At 37.9% G+C, this 18,261-nt stretch overlaps 1 protein-coding gene and 1 long non-coding RNA gene across 16 annotated transcripts in view; one reads left to right on the plus strand and one right to left on the minus strand.

The window, feature by feature from the left end:
• RCE1 (Ras converting CAAX endopeptidase 1) overlaps window positions 1-18,261 on the plus strand; it is an 86,254-nt gene that overhangs the window by 37,349 nt on the left and 30,644 nt on the right. For 10 of the 11 annotated variants that reach the window (XM_070488254.1, XM_070488258.1, XM_070488253.1 and 7 more), the window contains exons 4-8: window positions 2,824-2,933; window positions 8,829-8,912; window positions 10,075-10,130; window positions 10,501-10,572; window positions 12,034-12,228. In XM_070488254.1, the coding sequence (XP_070344355.1) occupies window positions 2,824-2,933; window positions 8,829-8,912; window positions 10,075-10,130; window positions 10,501-10,572; window positions 12,034-12,228 (517 nt within the window). The remainder of the gene's footprint in view (window positions 1-2,823; window positions 2,934-8,828; window positions 8,913-10,074; window positions 10,131-10,500; window positions 10,573-12,033; window positions 12,229-18,261) is intronic. The other variant, XM_070488250.1, reaches the window with a different exon arrangement.
• Window positions 10,855-18,261, minus strand: part of LOC123282111 (uncharacterized) — a 32,874-nt gene continuing 25,467 nt past the window's right edge. Inside the window, exons 4-6 of one of the 5 annotated variants that reach the window (XR_011495182.1) lie at window positions 16,091-16,179; window positions 12,020-12,234; window positions 10,855-11,477 (exon numbers count right to left, since the gene is read on the minus strand). This is a non-coding gene — a long non-coding RNA (uncharacterized lncRNA). Of the gene's footprint in view, window positions 11,478-12,019; window positions 12,263-16,090; window positions 16,180-18,261 lie in introns of all 5 variants that reach the window. The other 4 variants (XR_011495181.1, XR_011495183.1, XR_011495180.1 and 1 more) reach the window with 4 other exon arrangements.

Genomic DNA, 18,261 nt, shown 5'->3' on the forward strand with positions numbered 1-18,261 from the left:
CTTTTTGTGTGAATAATATTTCATATTTTGTTAATCTATTCATCATTTGATGGACATTTGGGTTGTTTTCAATTTTGCCTATTATGAATAATGCTGCTATAAACATGTAAGTACTACCTTTTCTTTTTCTTTTTTTTAGAGTGGAGAGGTATCTATTTCAGATACATAACTACAGTGTTAAGGCCTCTGTTTCTTTCTTTTCTTTTCTTTAAAGATTGGCCCTGAGCTAACATCTGTTCTCAATCTTTTTTCTTCTTCTTCTTCTCCCCGAATCCCCCCAGTACATAGTTGTATATTCTGGTTGTGGGTCCTTCTAGTTCTGCAGTGTAGGACACTGCCTCAGTGTGGTTTGATGAGTGGTGCTAGGTCTGCATCCAGGATCCAAACAGGCGAAACCCTGGGCTGCTGAAGCGTAGTATGCGAACTTAACTAGTTGGCCATGGGGCCAGCCCCTACCTTTTCTTTTAAGTGTACTCTTTTACAGTGTCTAATCTACTATCCGTAGGCTTTCCATTTCAAACACTATATCTTTAATTCACAAGATTTCTACCCGTTACTTTCTGTTTAATTGATGGTGGTGTATTCTTGTTTCATGGCTTCTTTTTATCTTCGAGAGTATAAAATATAGTGTGCTTAATTTTAAAGTCTCTTTCAAATTGTTTTGTGAACTCTGTTTCCTCAGGTGTAAGTTTTGTTGGTGGATGTGTGTCGTATTTTTCATGGTATTGATCTTTGTTGGTTGGTAATTTTTAGTTAAGAGCTAATTGTCCATGTTCTATTGATCCTAAACACATCCTGCATGACAGCCTTCCAGTAGGAGGTTCTCTGGGTTGCTGAGCCCTAATCTTGCATGATGTATATCTTGGATTAAACTTTGCTCAAGTGGAAAGATACAAAGCTCTTGCATCTTAATAGATTATGTAGTTCTGAGTCTTATCCCCACTTAATGTTGGGGGAGCTCTAAAGCCCTCATTCTGCATCATTGATGCTGCTACTAGTATCATTTGGCTTTAACCAACCCTCAGGTAGGCAGGCGGCACATCTCTGGCCTTTGTTCTTGTTTTGGTCCCTTGTTTAGACCTCCTGTGTGTGGCCTGTGTAACTCTTGCTCATAAGCCTATGGGTTGTTGCAATATTAGCCCCATGTTTTTTTTCCCCATGTCAGACCTCCAATATGGTGCATCTTTCGTCCTTTTAACGCTGTGGATTCTCTGTCTCTTTTTCCTTTCTGAAGATGAAGGAAGAATACTTCTCTATTTCTAGTCTACAAAGATTTCTCCTTTCTTTTTTTCTCACCATGACTATGTATTTATTAAGATTTAAAAATGTTTGTTTTATCATTTTATGTGTTTGAATGAGAAGATGAGATTTCAGCATATGCTCAACTCATCTTGAGATGGAAGGCTTTTATTTGGTTCTATTATTTCACCTTTTCACGTTCACTGTAGACAGTCCATCTGGAATTATTTTTTTCTGGTGTATGGAGTGAGGCAATTGAAATTGATTTTCCCCCATTTTATTTTAAATTGTTATTAAGATTTCTGGAGAATTCAAAGTTATTGGTAAGCCTTTTTCTCATGTATTTACGTGTTTTCCCCATCTGACTGTGTTACTACTTCAAAGAGAAGTAGGATTCAAGAACAACTTTTTCTTATTTCACAGAAAGGTAATTGAATCACAGAACAAAGGGGGTCACCTTAGGTCAGAAAGTCAACCAGCGCTAAAACTGAAGATTGATGTAAGACATCCTGGTTCAGTGCCAAGTTCATCAAACTTCAGTGTAGCAATTCCTTGCTGCTATAATGTCCTGGCTTTGTGGCTGAATTATATTTGGTCAAGAAAACTAATGGCAAGAAAAATATTACCCATTAAGATTGATAGCTAGAACTTAATTTTGGTAATGTCTGTACTTTTTGAGATAGTTAAAGCTTTATTGCATATGTAGTATGAGTACTTTAGGAGAAAGCTGTGCTATTATTTTAGGATATATTTTATTGTTATTAGATTTTTAAAGTTAAATTCTTATATATCAACACTGTCAACCTCTTTTACAAGGTAGAACTTGCAGATACTGAGATATCTATCTTTATTCATATTTAGTTCTTCATTATAATACTACTGTAGAGTGGAAATACGGGATGGCAGTTTATAAAATGGGAGATTTGGGTTTTTTTCCTTTATAATATGAGTGCCAGGGTACATAAAGGAAGAAGGATGGTGCATACTTTGAGGTTCTCTTTGTTGATGATGATCTAGGATTCACTGATGCTGTGTGGAAAGATAGTTCTGAGTCAACACATGTAAATACATCAAGTGGTTAATTTAAAAATTAAATTAGCAAGAGTTTACTTTTCTTTTTTAAAGATTACCTCATTAAAGAGCATACTATATTAGGTAAATGCCGGAGAGGGTCATTCTTGAATTTTTCTGCTTTCATTTCTAAATTAGCTCACTTACTGGATTTGTGTTTATTAATAATGAATTAGTTTATTAAAACATATAAGAATAGCAGCTAAAGCTACCAGCTCTGAAGATTTCTGGCATTGAATATGACCTTGTGGAAATTAACTGAAAATACAAATTGATTTAGCAAATGTGAAAAATTGAAAACATGAGATTAAATGTCTTAACTCCATAAAGTAATTCTAAATGTTCAAGCAATTTGCTGATGCATAGCCATTTCCAGTCATATTTTAAATTTTGCAGATAATCTTTTCATCAGGGAAAAGCCTTCTTGGCTCGTCAGTTTTATAAGCAATTCCAGAAACTCTGGTGCTTATCCAAACTGCTTGTTCTATTTTGTTGCCATTTCTTCTCACACAGAAATACAATCTACACTGCCTGGATTCTCTGCAAAGCTGCCCTGGACTTCAGAGGAAGCCAGCTCTTCTCAGGACATATCAGGGGTAACACCCTTCCAGATGACTTTTGAGGCAGGTTTTGTTGTGGTTTATAAATTACTGTTATTTTAATTCTTATTTTTCTACAAATATAATAACAGGGAAGAAAAGCCTAGGTCCATCACAGTTCCGAGTTGAAATGAAATAACGTATTGTTTTAGTACCTTATTTTAAATCACCTGGGACTTTCAAAGTACTGATGTTTGTGTCCCACTCCAAGAGGTCGTGATTTAGTTGGTCTAGGGTGTTGGATTAACTGCTAAGACTTCCATAAAAAATACCACAGGTTAGGCGGCTTAAACAACAGAAGTTTATTTTCTCCTACTTCTGGAGACTAGAAGTCCAGGATCAAGGTGCCTTGTCACTGTTTCCTCAGATGGCCTTTCCTCTGTGCATTATGTGGAGAAAGAGCTGTCTGGTGTCTCTTCCTCCTCTTGTAAAAACACCAGTCCTGTCAGGTTAGGGCCCCACCCTTATGACCTCATTTAACCCTGATTATGTCCTTAAGGCCCTGTCTCCAAGTAGAGTCACATGGGGGGCTAGGGCTTCAGCATGTGGATTGTGGGGGACACAATTCAGCCCATAAGAGGTGTAGCCTGGGCTTTAGAATATTTTAAAAATCCCAGATGATTCCTAATGTGCAGGTAAATTTGAGAACCACTGAAACAAGCCATTATTTGAATTTGAAGCTCCTGAAAAAGGAAAATAAAAATGAATTCCCAGTGCAGATCCTATTTGGATACGTGTTTATTAGATTGGTTTAAAGATCTTTAATGATTTATTTGTAGCCCAGATTTTTGAGAGTGACAATTTTTGGTCTCTATTCCCTTAACAATTCTCTGATACCCTGTCTTTCCTTCCTTTGAGTTGGTGGAGACATAATGATTTAGAGTACTTTAAACATTCTTCCAAGAAGGGAGGCCTTTCTCTATGTTTGAACAATTATATGCTCCTTCTAAAAGGAAATGGGACAACAGATATCCCTGGCCTGTGCCTTATCTTCTTTAGGGGAATGAAGGGTAAGCAAGCTGGAGTAATTAATGGTTACTCAGCTCTGAAACTATTAATGTTAAGTAACGATAAAAAAGCTGATTCCAGTGAACCAAGGAAAGCAGTTCTAGAAAAGGAGATCATGTGTTTTTGCCAGTCTGAACAAACAGTGATAATTCTTATACCTCACTTTTATATATATTATTTAAGCCTCCTGACAACTCTATCAAGTGGATAGGACAAGAATTCTCACCCCATTTTTCAGATAAGAAAACCGAGGTTCAGAGAATTTGACTGACTTTCCCCTGGTCATACAAAAGATAAGTGACAGAATTAGAATTTGAACCAGTCTTACTCATATTGATCAATGCTGTTTCAATATTTATTCATTCATTCAGAAACCTGTGTTTGTTCAAGTCAGCCTACTGTTCTAGATATTGAAGGTACAGAGTCCCAAGACATGTTAGTTGATCCCAAGAAACTTGGAATCTAAAGGAAAATATAGAGAAGTAAACAAATAATTACAATACAGTGTAATCTATATCATGATAGAGGTAAGCACTCAATGCTGGGTAGCATAGAGGAAGGGAACCTAACCCAACGGGAAGGGGTCAAGGTCTAGAGGTCTTGATGAGACTGAAAAAACATTGTCTGAGTATAAGGGGTTCAGAGACTTGAAAGAATGGTAAGTTGTCATCACAATGATAAAGTTTCTCCTATTTTTTTTTTACCTTATTGCAAAAGCAATGTTTCCTCCAGGAAAATCGAAGTGAGCATTTAAAGCACAGATAATTTGACCTAATCAAGGTGGCCATTAACATCTTGGTGTACATCTTTTCACATGAGTGGGACATTTCAATTTAAGGTTTCCAAACTGGTACCGTTCCAAGCAATGGCCATGGAAATGGGTAGCTAGAAATGAGTGGAAGTCAAGGTCATTGGAATTGAAGAAGTCAGAGAATTGTGAGACTAAGTTGTTACTTAGACTGGTCATCTGCTTGGATGTGGAGGTCAGCCAAGATGATGGCAGGACTTGGAGCACAGAGGAAAACTGTGAGCTTAGTGCCAGTAATCAGCTGGTGTTACATGAGGAGAGGTAAAATAGTATAACCTCAGGGAAACAAGGGTTTCCTGAAAGGATTTGTTCCATGACATCTCATTGTCTCTGGTACTGTGTCGCTATTTAAAAGATATTTGAGAGCCAGCCCTGATAGCCTAGCGGTTAAAGTTGGCTCGCTCCACTTCGGTGGCCCAGGTTCAGTTCCCAGGCACAGAACTACACCACTTGTCTGTCAGTAGCCATGCTGTGGTAGCAGCTCACATAGGAGAACCAGAAGAATTTACAACTACACACAACTATGTACTGGGGCTTTGGTGGGGAAAAAGAAGAAAAAAGGAGGAAGATTGGCAATAGATATTAGCTTAAGGCAAATCTTCCCCTGCAAAAAAAACCCAACAAAAACAAAAAAGAAAGAAGCAACATTTAGGAAAAAAAGATATTTGAATGAAGAGAGAGATGAGAAAAAGGGAGATTGTGAAAGATTTCATCATACATACCTCAATTGGGGAGAAAGGTCAATAGCAAGGTTCACAGCAAAGGCTAGTGAATGGAGACAACCATGAAAAAGCTATAATAAATGATCCACTGCTTTGGACATGTGAGGAGAGTTAATCCGAGGGAAGACTGAGGAAAGCTTCATTTGGGAGAGAGGCAGGGTTTTGTGTCTGTGCTCAGAGTCAGTCCTGCATTTTGGGGTCCATTAGGCTGGATAACATGTCCCTCCAAAAACAATTTGATTTTATAAGATCTTCTTGACAGCTTTATCCAGTTTTCTATTTATTTTTGCCATAATGCTCAATGATAAAACGGGTAGAGAGAGATTTAGATACATACAAATATATCTGTGTATTTATACCTATCTCTATTTCTCTATCATCTACCCATTTATCTATCATCTATTTATCTATTTAACTAAAGAGAGAGAGAGATACACTGACCGACTTACTTCTAGAAAGTCATATAGGGCCCATGACTGCATAAGTTCAGGTTTGGAAATATAAAATAGCTCCCACATTCTGTCGTATAATTAAGCTTGATTTAAAGGTGAAGCCTGAAGCGTATGATGTAATAGTGGTTTCTGCTGCCCAGGGCTGGCAGCATCTATTTTTTCCTAACAACACTTAAGTAAATTCACTGCTTCTGTAGGTATGTCAGGCTGGGGTACTGGGTTTCTAACACCCAACTGTAAGAGGCTATGAAAGACTTTGTAGTCAGTCTCTCTCCCTCTCTCTCCCTGTCTCTCTCTGTCTCTCTCTCCCAATAATTTATGAGTAGATTTGAAAAGGAGCTATTTGCTTTCTGTTAACTGTCCTCTGCTGACCTGACATTAGGTCACTTTATCTTCTCAGTCTACAGTAGGTGCCAATCCTTCTTAGGTATTTCTTTATCATCTCATATATCTAAATCATAAAACTTTTCACATTATTATATAAACTATTTATTTGTCCTTCTCTCCTACTTAACTATAAACTCTTGAAATTCAGGTATTGTTTTATTTATCTCTGTAGGCCCAGGTACATAATTAGCCACGTTAAGTGTTTTGTGAGTGAATAAATACATATATTCAGTAGTCATGCATAAGCATTACCTGTCAGGCTCCATAAAAAATAGTGATAGATTATATAATGTCGAATTCAGATAGCTATGTGCACAGAAAATGAACATTCTTGGAGAGGCAGCATCACATGGTGGAATGTCGGCTTTGGAGTCTAGGTTTGAATCTCAGTTCTGCCACTTAACTAGCTCTGTGTGACCTTGGACGAATTAATTAGCTTATTTAATCTCATTATCCTCATCAGTAAAGTGGGGTATTTTCCACTTGCATGTAAACTGCTTGGCATGTGGCAGGTGTTCGGTAAATGGTGGCTCTCATTGTTATTAATTGTAGCCCCTCTCTGGGAGCTACTCAAGGAACTTTCACTGACTTGGTTGCCTTCCTGCTAGATATAATTAGCCCTTTCTGTGATACACCCTATAATCACCAAGGTTACAGAAGTCTGAAACTGTTCCAAGAAGTTGTTTTGCAAGTGTTAAGTAAAGAAAATGCTTTTAAGAGACCATTGCTTTTCTACTACTTGAACATTTTATAACATTTTTAAAATGAAGGAGGTGACTATGACAGGTATACTGCACTTACTATTTAATTATTGCTATTTACATTTAGATTTGTTTCCAGAATTTTCAAATAATCCCCATCTATTTTTCTAATAATGTTTTCTAATATTTTTATAATAATTTTTCTAGTTATCTCCACCCATTGCACAATTCTTGATCTCTTTTAGTGTACTTATTAAAAGTAGTATGATAATTTATTCTTTATTAGATATTTGCACATTTCTTCTTTATTGTGTTATGAGATTTTGAGGTCTGGGACCATTTTTTTCTTTAATATATACCTAGTACACAGCTCTGTATTCTCTGAGCCACCAAGAAGAACTTACTGATTTCTGACTCTTTTTCTTCTCACTCTCCTGGACTTCTCCACTTTCTAGCAGACTCCTTAAAGCTTCGGTTTTAGGGACACCATTTTAAATATAGTGAGTCAATATAGGAAAGTGGTTAATACCAAAGTTTGGAGCCGGATCAGGTAAGCTTGGGAAAGTTGTTTAACCTCTTTGAGACTCATTTTTTTTTTCATCCATAAAATGTGGGTTATATGTACCTAGTAGGGTTTTTGTGAGGTGTAAATAAGGTGATATAAGTAAGACACTTGAGCACCATTCCTAGAATAGAGAAAGCCCTCCTGAAATAGTAAATCTTACTATATTTGCAGGGAGGTATCAGGGCATCTTGGAAAGAGCACGGACAATCGGTGTTAGATAGACTTAGGGACGAATTCTGGCTTTATCACTGAACAGCTGAATGACCTTAGGCAAGTCGCTTAACTTCTCTCAGCTTCATTTGTTTTCAATCTACAAGGAGGGGATAGTAGTGCTTGCCTCCAGGATTGTTGTGAGGTAATGGAGATATAGCACCTGCACAATGCTTGCCACATAGTAGGCATTCAACAAGTGGTATCTATTATTGTTACCATGTATAAAACATACTTTCAGATTATTATTTGATCTTTACAACAGTTCTGTGAGGTAGAAAGAGTGAGTTTTATCCCTGTTTTGCAGATTAGGGAATAAGGTCCAGAGCAGTTAAGTGATTCTTTTTTTCATGGTTACTTAAGTGATTTTTTTTTTTCTGAGGAATATTTGCCCTGAGCTAACATTTCTGCCAGTCTTCCTCTATTTTGTATGTGGGTCGCCACCTCAGCATGGCAGCCGACAAGTGGTATAGGTCTGCGCCTGGGAACCGAACCCGGACTGCCAAAGTGGAGTGTGCCAAACTTAACCACTAGGCCATGGGGCCAACCCCTTAAGTAATTTTTACAGAGCCAGTCCTAGAACATAAGTCTTCTGACTTTTGGGCTTTTTGCTTTACAGCTTTTCCTTAAAAATAAATGTTTGGATGAATGGATTGATTTTCAAAAATATGTTCCTTTTGGTGTCTGCTCCTTTGGTTCTACTCAGATTCTTAATACAGATTGGTCCACGTTAGGATGTCAAGTTAACATAGAGCTACTCTTTTCAGCTCCAGTCTGAATTACTTTTAAATTTGTTCCAAAAGGTGGTTTTGAGATTGTGGATTTTACTCTGATCACTGTTCATGTGTCTCCTGAAGTTCCATGAAATAGGTACTTTAACCCAAAAAGTGATAGCTGTTAGATTCCTTTTTCTGTCCAATTCTCAGACCCAAAGATGTTTCCCCTTGGATGTCAGAAAAGCTTTCTGAGGTGTAGTTACTTTTACAGGAAGAAATAACATAATTTAATTCATTTGTGCTCTTGGGTTTGTGTATGTGTGGTGGATGTTTTTGTTGTGTTGTTACAGGTTCATGAGAAGCCCAGGATTTTGATGACAAATAGTTTGATGATAAAGGATTTTTTACACAAAATTGTCATGGTGCACCCTAAGGTAAGCTGTTCTTTTGCACAATAATAATTCTCTTGTTTAAGTCATATATTTTCAAGAGATCTGTACTCTGTAGGACATGGAAGAATCTGGTTGGTTCTCTCTCTTTTAATGACAATGATTATAACTTCTAATATTGAATTGATTTGGTTCACCTCGAAGGCAGTCTTAATGTTGGTCATGTGACGTAGTTGAGAGCCCTGGATATAGCGGGAGCTTTCCTTTGGGTTCTTATTTTCACTTATTTAATGTTTTATTGTATCACTTTGGATACCTCTTTTCCCTCCTCTGTGCTTCAATTTTCTGTTAAACCTGGATAATAAATCTTGCTGAATATCTTCTTTTCTGAAGTGACTGTAAGAGCAAGTAAGGAAATTTTGATAAAGGACTTTGAACTTTGGAGAGCTAAAATTTTTATTCTGATCTGTAGTTAGATATGTTTATAAAGGTGCACACGGTTAAGTATGCTGTATAACTCCCCTTTTTTCTCTTGCTAGCTTCCTGCTGTCTCTGTCTTCAGCAGGGTTCAGTGCTGCTTGTTTGCCTGTCACTATTCTAAGCGCTGTCCATGCACTCACTCACTCAACCCTCCTAACACTTCTCATGATGTAGGTTTTATCATCGTCATCCCCATTTTATAGCTGAGGAAACAATGCTGCAGAGGGTAAATAATTTGAAGAGCCAGGATTTGAACTCAGGCAGTCTGGCTCCAGCGTCCCCTATCACCCACTGCATTATATAGGAAGAAAAATGTAGGTTAAAGGTACAATAGTGAAGTAAACTGGAGGGAGGACATAAAAGTCAGTTGGGGGCAGGGAAGGAGAAGCAAAGAAAAATGCATGGAATGTTCCATGTATGAAAACAATGGAAAGAATAGAGAGAAAAACTGATAGTTCCTTTAAGAAAGGGGAGAAAAGATACATTGGGAGAACAGCAGAGGACAAAAGGGTAGGCTTTCCTGATACTTTGTCACTACTTGGAATTGTAGTGTAGGACTCAATATATGTAAGATGCAGAATTTGAACACAGACAAGTGTTAATTATGTTTAGGGAAAGTACAAGTGAAAAAAAGGTGATATAAAAAATCCCCTTTAGGAATTGAGTATGTAAGTTTTTAATCTCCATCCTGGTTCATGTTAAATCTCACATCCCATTTATTTTTCAGATTAGATTTAATTTCAATGTAAGGGTGAATGGAATCCTCTCCACAGAGCTCTTTGGGTGAGTCCTTAAGTCCATGGCTTAAATTTATGCCGTGGCCCTACAGTTTTGCTCAATCATTATTGTCCTCTTTCCAGTGGGTTCACAGTTTGATTTTTCGACCCAAAGTCACCTTAAAACTAATCTTCTGAGACCCCCTACATTTTCTTACTCTATATTAGCTTTTAATGAGTAAATATAGTCATATAAACCTTTCGTATCTTTTCACTAGAGTGGGTGAACTTAAAAATTGCCATTTTCCCCTTGGTTAATTGGTTACTGAATTCCAGTAATGTCTGGGGGTGGTAGTAGTCATGGACCAAAATTTGTATCACGTAGAGATTGGTTTTAGAATCTTTGAGATATGGCTTGGCTTTTCTTTGCTTTGCAGGGCTAAGAATGAACCCACTTTGAACCTGTCGAACGGAATGGCTCTTGTCGTAAACTATCAGCATTATGTGAGGTGAAGGGGAAAAGCATTGTTATTTCTCTCCATGTTTTACTCTCCTATTATGAGTATGAGTGTGGGTAGAAGTTGAAAATGGTCTCATTTGTCATTTCTTAGTGCCAGATGTCTGATTCTCTGTAAGAAAAGTGAAAGTAAAACTTTTAAGCTATTTGTATTGAAAACTATTATTATTCCTGCCTCCTTGAATATATTCTGATTACCTAAGGCCGTGTTCCTTCTCCTCTCCATACCTTATTTTCTTCTGTAAATGAAACAAATCAAACCCTGCTAATTCCAATCCCATTTAGACATGTGAAGAGAGGAGTGAATTTAAAAGGTTACCTGAACTGTTGGCTCGAGAGATACTATGAATACAAAGGAATTCTTTGTATATTATTGCTTGTGTATCAGCATCTTGCATGTATTTGGAAATCATCTCTTTCTTCACCTCCACTCTCCTCAGATTGCAAAAAATCCATGGAGGAGGTGGTAAATAAATGGAATAGGACCCTCTGCCTTGCATTCCTCTGCTATCCAACCACCAGAGAATCCAAAGTGAACATGAATTATAGCAAGAGAAAACCTAATTTATGTTTAAGTCCAACTAATTTGTTCTTTATTCACTAGTTTCTGCCTCCATTTGTATGCCCTGAATCAACACTGGTAGTTACAGGATCTTAAGATGTGAAGAGACTGTCCATGGTTTTTCAGTCTGTTTTCTTACCTCTTCCCAAAATTATAGCTCAGATTAGAATATTTTTTATTCTTTAATATGTACAGGAAACAAAACCACCACCCCTTATCTTTCTTTAGTATTCGTCAGTCTTCAGTCCTAACAGGTAAACAGCTCGTTATCATAGATTTACTGCAAGAGTTTAAGCTTTTGAGCCAATGTTTGTGGACATATTTTCCTGGGTGACCTGAAGAGAGAGAGGAAAAGGTTCATTAATATTTCTTTTCTGTTTAGAAGATAGCTGTTGGAAAGTAAGAAAATATCAAATTCCACTAGATTCTTTTTAGGAGAGAAAGATGTCCTAATTTTTTCTCATTACTCCTATCAAACAGTAGCCTCAGACCTCTTTAGGGGAAGGTGGAGTAGTGTGATTGCAGACATCTGAGTATCAGGAGGCCAGTTAGGGGTCCCCTCACCCCTACCCCCGCCATGCTGATCTTGGAAACTTCTGTTCAGAACCATAGAGTAATTTTAGTGGAGGAGACACACTTTTGAGAATATAAAACTGCCAATAGTGGCAGCAAAAGCAGGAGCCATGATACCATTCCTGAAATGCCAACCCATCTACTCTTTCTATTGCTTGTGGTTCCCTGAGTGGGACACAAGTTACGTATTCCAGCAAAACTGATATGGCTGGTTATGATTATGCATATGTTAGAGGTTATAAAAGGAATTTTGAATGCCCTTTTAAAAATTTCTTAAGAGGGAAAAAAGCTAAATTTGTCTTACCTGTTTTTTGGCAGTAGAGCAAAATCTGGTACAACTGAATTCTTCTGCAGCAGAATCCATCCTGTGCTAGGACCTCCAGTCGTGCTTTTCATCCCTGATGATGTGGCTGGCGTGGACTTGTTGGGAGAGCTGATCCTGACTCCAGCTGCTGCTCTGTGTCCCTGCCCGAAGGTCTTTTCCAACCAGCTGAATAGGATTTCTTCAGTTTCCATATCCTTTTGATGACAGAGTTCATCCAATTGTCTTTGAAAATGAATTTTATATCCTAATTCTAGAAAAACCTTTAGCATATAAACTCTACATATAGAAGCTGGTATGATTTGTATAAAAACAAAAATGCAGTATGAAAGCCAAGCTTGAGAATTTTTCTAAGAAACTGAAAACTATAAAACGTGACACATGTGCCAAACTCTTCATATTATCCAGTATGACTGAAGCGTGGAATGAAGGGTGAAGGGGGAGAGATGAGGCTGGAAAAGTAGTTTGGAGTTGAGTATGCTGGATCTGGAGTCCACACTAAGGAGTGTGAACTTTATTCTCTGTATAATGGGAAATCGTTGAATGTTTTAGGAGTCTCTGGCAGCATCGTACAGGATGGATGGAAAACAGAAGTCAGTAATCACTAAATAAATAAGTAAGTGAACTGGGCAAGAGATAATGAGCGCTTGAATTAAAAGTGTGATGAGCAAGGAAAGGAGAGACGTATTACCAGAAGGAATGAACATAATGAGGTAACCAATTTATTGTTGGGGTAAAGAGAGATTAGAGGCAGGGAATGGCTAAAGTTCATATCAAGGTTTCTACATCCAGAATAGGTAAATCTATAGATACAGAAAGCAGATGGAGAGGGATTCTTTTTGCGGTAATAAAAATATCCTAAAATTAGTGGTGGCGATGGTTGCACAACTCTTTGAATATACTAAAACCCATCTCATTGTACACTTTAAATGGATGAATTATATGATATGTGAATTAAATCTCAAAGCTGTTAAAAAAGATTTCCATGGATGCCTGACAGAATGATGATACTGTCAACAAGATGCAAATCAGAAGTAGCAGATTTGGGGGGTAAAGAAAATTAGTTTGGCTTTAAAAGTGTTGAGTTTATGGTGCCTGCAGGACACCCTTTGAAAATGTCAAGCAGCTATGCAGAAACTTTGGTCTGGAATTTGGAAGTGGTCATATTTAGAGACATACAAGTGATCATATTTAGAGTTTTTCTCTAAATATTTGGAGTTTTTCACCTTAGAGTTTTATCCTTAGGTAAGTATAGTATATTGCTGTGGTTAGAGCAGGCACAAGAGTGTAAATGCTGGATTCCCCACTAATTAGCTGCGTGACTTTAGGCAGTTTACTCAACCAGCATAAGCATTTATTTCCTCAGCTTTAAAATGGGGGTAATAATACTTACCTCATGGATTTATTTATTTTCCCTTGCAAAATAAATTCCCTTGGGGTTTGTTTGTTTAGGATTAATTATATAATAATCCATGTGAAGCTCTTAGCATATGACCTGACACCTAATAAGTGTTGGGTAAATATTAGGTACTATTATTATATGATTGAAGCTATAGGAGTAAATGAAGTTAGGGTATAAAGAACAAGAACAGAAGAGGGCCAAGGTCATGGTATGATAAATGTCAGCTGAGAATACTTTTTAGGGAGGAGGAAGGAACAGGATAGTGACAAAGACTATACATGGAGGGGCTGGCCCCATGGCCGAGTGGTTGAGTTCGCGCGCTCTGCCTCGGCAGCCCAGGGTTTCGCTGGTTTGGATCCTGGGCTCGGATATGGCACCACTCATCAGGCCATGTTGAGGCGGCGTCCCACATGCCACAACTAGAAGGACCCACAACTAAAAATATACAACTATATACTGGGGGGCTTTGGGGAGAAAAAGGAAAAATAAAATCTTAAAAAAAAAAGAAGACTATACATATGAACATTTTGTATTTTAAAACATGCTTTTTCTTAACATCTAGATTATACAGAAGAGTATAAGGTAAAATATACAACTTTCTTCATCCTCATCCCATTCTCCAGAGGGAAAAAGACAAATTGTCTATCCTCTTAGAGTTTACATTTTAATGGGAATATTTAACAAATCAATAGATGTCAGGTAGTGATAAGTACAGTGAAGATAAAATAAAGCAGGTAAAGAGATAGAGAATAATGAGGATGTTATTTTAAATATTATGGTCAGTAAAGACTCTGGAGGGGTGATGTTTTAGTGAAGAGAGAGCTAGTTATGAAAACTGGTGGGATTTTGGTTTCTGAAAATGGTGAACTAGGTAATTTAGACCAACCTTCCCACTGAATAGAAAGGCTAGATGAAATAGTAAAACATTGTAAAGTATCTAGGACTTGGTGACTAGGGAGGAATTTCTGGGCCATGATTTAGCAGAGAAAGGAATTATAGAAAGATGAACCCAGCATTGGGGGCTGCTTTTGCCCTGGGGTCATTTGCCAATTAGAGCAAGCAGCTGATAAGCTAAGATGCACTTCTGAATCAATGCAGGACCACAGGCCAAAGAGTTCATGGCCTGCTGAGCTTGAGGGTGCTATTAAAAACACCTCTTGGGGCCGGCCCGCTGGCACAGCGGTTAAGTTCGCACGTTCTGCTTCAGCAGCCCGGGGTTTGCCAGGTCGGATCCCGGGTGCAGACATGGCACTGCTTGGCAAGCCATGCTGTGGTAGGCATCCCACATATAAAGTAGAGGAAGATGGGCACGGACGTTAGCTCAAGGTCAGTCTTCCTCAGCAAAAAGAGGAGGATTGGTGGCAGCAGTTAGCTCAGGGCTAATCTTCCTCAAAAAAAAAAAAAAAGCCAAAAAACAAAACAAAACACCTCTTGTGGGGGCCAGTCCAGTGGCCTAGTGGTTAAGTTTGGAGTGCTCTGCTTCAGCGGCCTGGGTTTGCAGGTTTGGATCCTGGGCGAGGACCTTCTCCACTCATCAGCCATACTGTGGTGCTAACTCAACATACAAAATAGAAGAAGACTGGCACAGATGGTTAATTCAGGGCAAACCTTCCTCAGCAAAAATAATAATAATAATAAAAATAAAAACACCTCTTGTTTTGGACAGGGATAGCTAAAAGGCTACACTTTAAGGAGTAAGGTAAATTTGAAATAAGCCATCCTTCACGTGAACTGCGTATGTTTTTTGGGTCATATAGGCAGGCCAGAAAATCTTAAACTTTGAAATTGGATTAAGATGATTATAAGCTATGCTGTGGCAGCATCCCACATACAAAATAGAGGAAGACTGGCACAGATGTTACCTCAGGAATAATCTTCCTCATGCAAAATGAGGAAGGTTGGCAACCGATGTTAGCTCAGGGCCAGTCTTCCTCACCAAAAAAAAAAGAAGAAGAAGAAGAAGATAATTCTAGATTGATAATTCCCCCAGATGCCTTTTAGGAAAAAAAAATTATTTCTGGAGGAAGATAGCTGCATTTATGATTCAAATTATTTAATAAAAAAATACTTTCTCAAACACAATGTCCAGCTCCTGTGCATGCATAGATGCATACACACACACACAAATAACCAGGTACAAGAGAGGACAAAGAACATGAACAAGAGCTAGTGAAAACAAAGACAACAGAAACACCCACTGGTACTCCAGATATTGGTTATATCAGACATTGATTTTAAAAATAAAAAACTATGTTTACTATGTTTATGAAATTTAAAGCCAAGCTGAAAACTATAAAATGTGACATAATTTTTAGAAGAACCAAACAGAAATTGTAGAACTAAAAAATACAGTAGCCAATGTTGAAATTCAATAGGCAGGTTTAACAGCAAATTAGACTGTCTAAGTGAATTTGCGGACTAAAAGATAAGGATAGCCAAAACTTAGCAAAATAAAGCAAAGAGAGTCAAAAGGATGGAAAATACAGAAGAGAGGTTAACAGTGAGACAGTCTAATGTACATTTAATTCATGCCCCAAAGGAGAAGAGAGAAAATGGGGCAGAAACAATATTTGAAGAGTTAATGGCTGAAGCAACTAAAACAGATTTCAAGGCTCAACAATCAAGCAGGATAAATAAAAAGATATCCATACCTGTAGAAGATCAAAGACAGAGAAAAATCTTAAAATCAGCCAGGGAAGACATTTTCTTCAAAAGAGAAACAAATTGACAGCTGACTTCCCTAAACCAACAGAAAGTAGTAGGATAATAGTGTTAACCTGCTAAAATAAAATAATCATTAACTAGAATCCATGCCCAGTAAAAGTATCCCGCAAGATAAAAGATAATGAACCTAACTATATGTTATATTAATGTCATAATCCACACAGTAAGCAGAATTCACTCAACTGACTTCAGGACCGAGTGTTTTGACTGTGCGTTCTTGTGGGGTAACCCTGAGCATGAAATGAACTGCAAAGAACTCTGAAAATTCATTCAGAGGTCTTGATTCTTAGTAATAATATTGATATGATTATATTGAAATTATCGTAGGCATACTTATTATAAAACAAATATGTAATTATATTAACATTGGTAGGAAACAAAATTTTTAGCATAAGATAGAAAATATATAAGTGTAATTCAAAGAAATAAAAAAAAATTTTAAGTAATCTTAAAATGGAATTGAAAATACCAGTATGAATCCCCAGTTTTTGTGACTTTTAAAATTATGTATTTTTTAGCTCTGTCCACTAAAAAAACCTTAAAAGCCATGAGCACTCCTACTGCCCAGAATGTGTTCTCTAAATACCATTGCTCACTAAAAAGGAGAAATGGCTGATTCTAGACCTAAAGTAGAAATATACAAGATAAACCTAGAAAGCAAGGAAGCTATCAAAGGCCAATGAGGTTATGTCAAAAGATTTAGGAACTTCCACTTCCAGCCATGATCAAATAACACCGACTGGATTAACCTCCTACCTTGAACAATTAAAAAACGGACAAATTATATTTAACAACAGTTTTTATGTGTTACACAACAGACAGTGCAGGTCACTGGTTCTGGAAAGAGGAGAAACAAACAAATGAACCCTATGATTGCCCCACCATACTGCCTAGAGAGGATTTCCGGGCTACAAAACAGGGAGGCGATATCCAGCTAGAGTCCAGCAGATCTCTCTGAATTGAGGAGACAAAGTTCAGAGTTCAGGGAGGTCCAGGCAGCTGGAATTTTTATAGAAAAGAGTACTGAAAAGGAGATCAATACACAGAGCCAGAGAGAGCTCCAGACAGAGGAGAATCTCTGGAGCGCATACAGAGCTGGGAATAATTTCTGTTCCTACCAGGCAGGATGGAAAACGCCATACTTCCTAAGGCATCAGGTGGAGTCCCCAGAATGATTTGCCTGAATAGTGGGGAGAAGTTAGCCCTGGCCTACAGGTTCTCTGGTCCCACCTAGCAAAGCTTAAAAGTAAGAGCCAAAAGGCTCAACTGTTTCCAAGTAACTTTATAGTGTCCCAGAAAAAAAAGCTCAAGAATATTTATGGGAATACAAAATATCCTGCACCCAACAAGGTAAACCTCACAAAGCTGGGCATCCAATAAAAACCTACTTGCCATGCAAACAAGCAGGAAAATAGGATCGATAAGGAAGGGGGAAAAATCAGTCAATGGAAACCTTTTAAAAAGAGAATGGAAAGCAAAGAAAGATAAAGGAAAATATATATACTGGTCTCTCTAGCCTTGGTTCAGGGGACAAAAAAGGTTAGGCGGTGTTTCTTAACCGGATAATTTTACCCTCAGAGGACATCTGGCGTGTCTGGAGACATTTTTGGTCGTCACAACTGGAGGGAAACGTGCTACCAGCAGCCAGTAGCTACCGGTGGGTAGAGGCTAGGCATGCTGTTGAACATCCTATAATGCACAAGACAGCCCCACGACAAAGAATTATCTGGCCCGAAGTGTCAGTAGTTTCAAGGGTGAGCAACCCTGGGTTAAAGGGAGAGTGACAGTGGGAATGGAAAGTCAAGAGAAAGAAACCCATCTCCTCGGCCTGCCTTCCTTTGTCTTGGTTAGAGAATAGGGCTGGAGAAGGTGAGGAGCTTCCTTCTTGATGCGAATATACTCAAATAACTTCCTGGAAAGTGTTCCTTAGAATATACTTCTATTCTAGCATGTGCCACATTGTATTACAGTGTACTGGTTTTTATGTATATCTCCCATACCATAAATATGATCACTTGAAGGTCAGCATTAAATCTGGATATTTATCTTTGTATCCCCAGAACTTAGTACAGTGTTTAGCCAATAATACCACTCAAAC

This window comes from Equus asinus, chromosome 17 (assembly GCF_041296235.1).
Source record: "Equus asinus isolate D_3611 breed Donkey chromosome 17, EquAss-T2T_v2, whole genome shotgun sequence".
Taxonomy (NCBI): domain Eukaryota; kingdom Metazoa; phylum Chordata; class Mammalia; order Perissodactyla; family Equidae; genus Equus; species Equus asinus.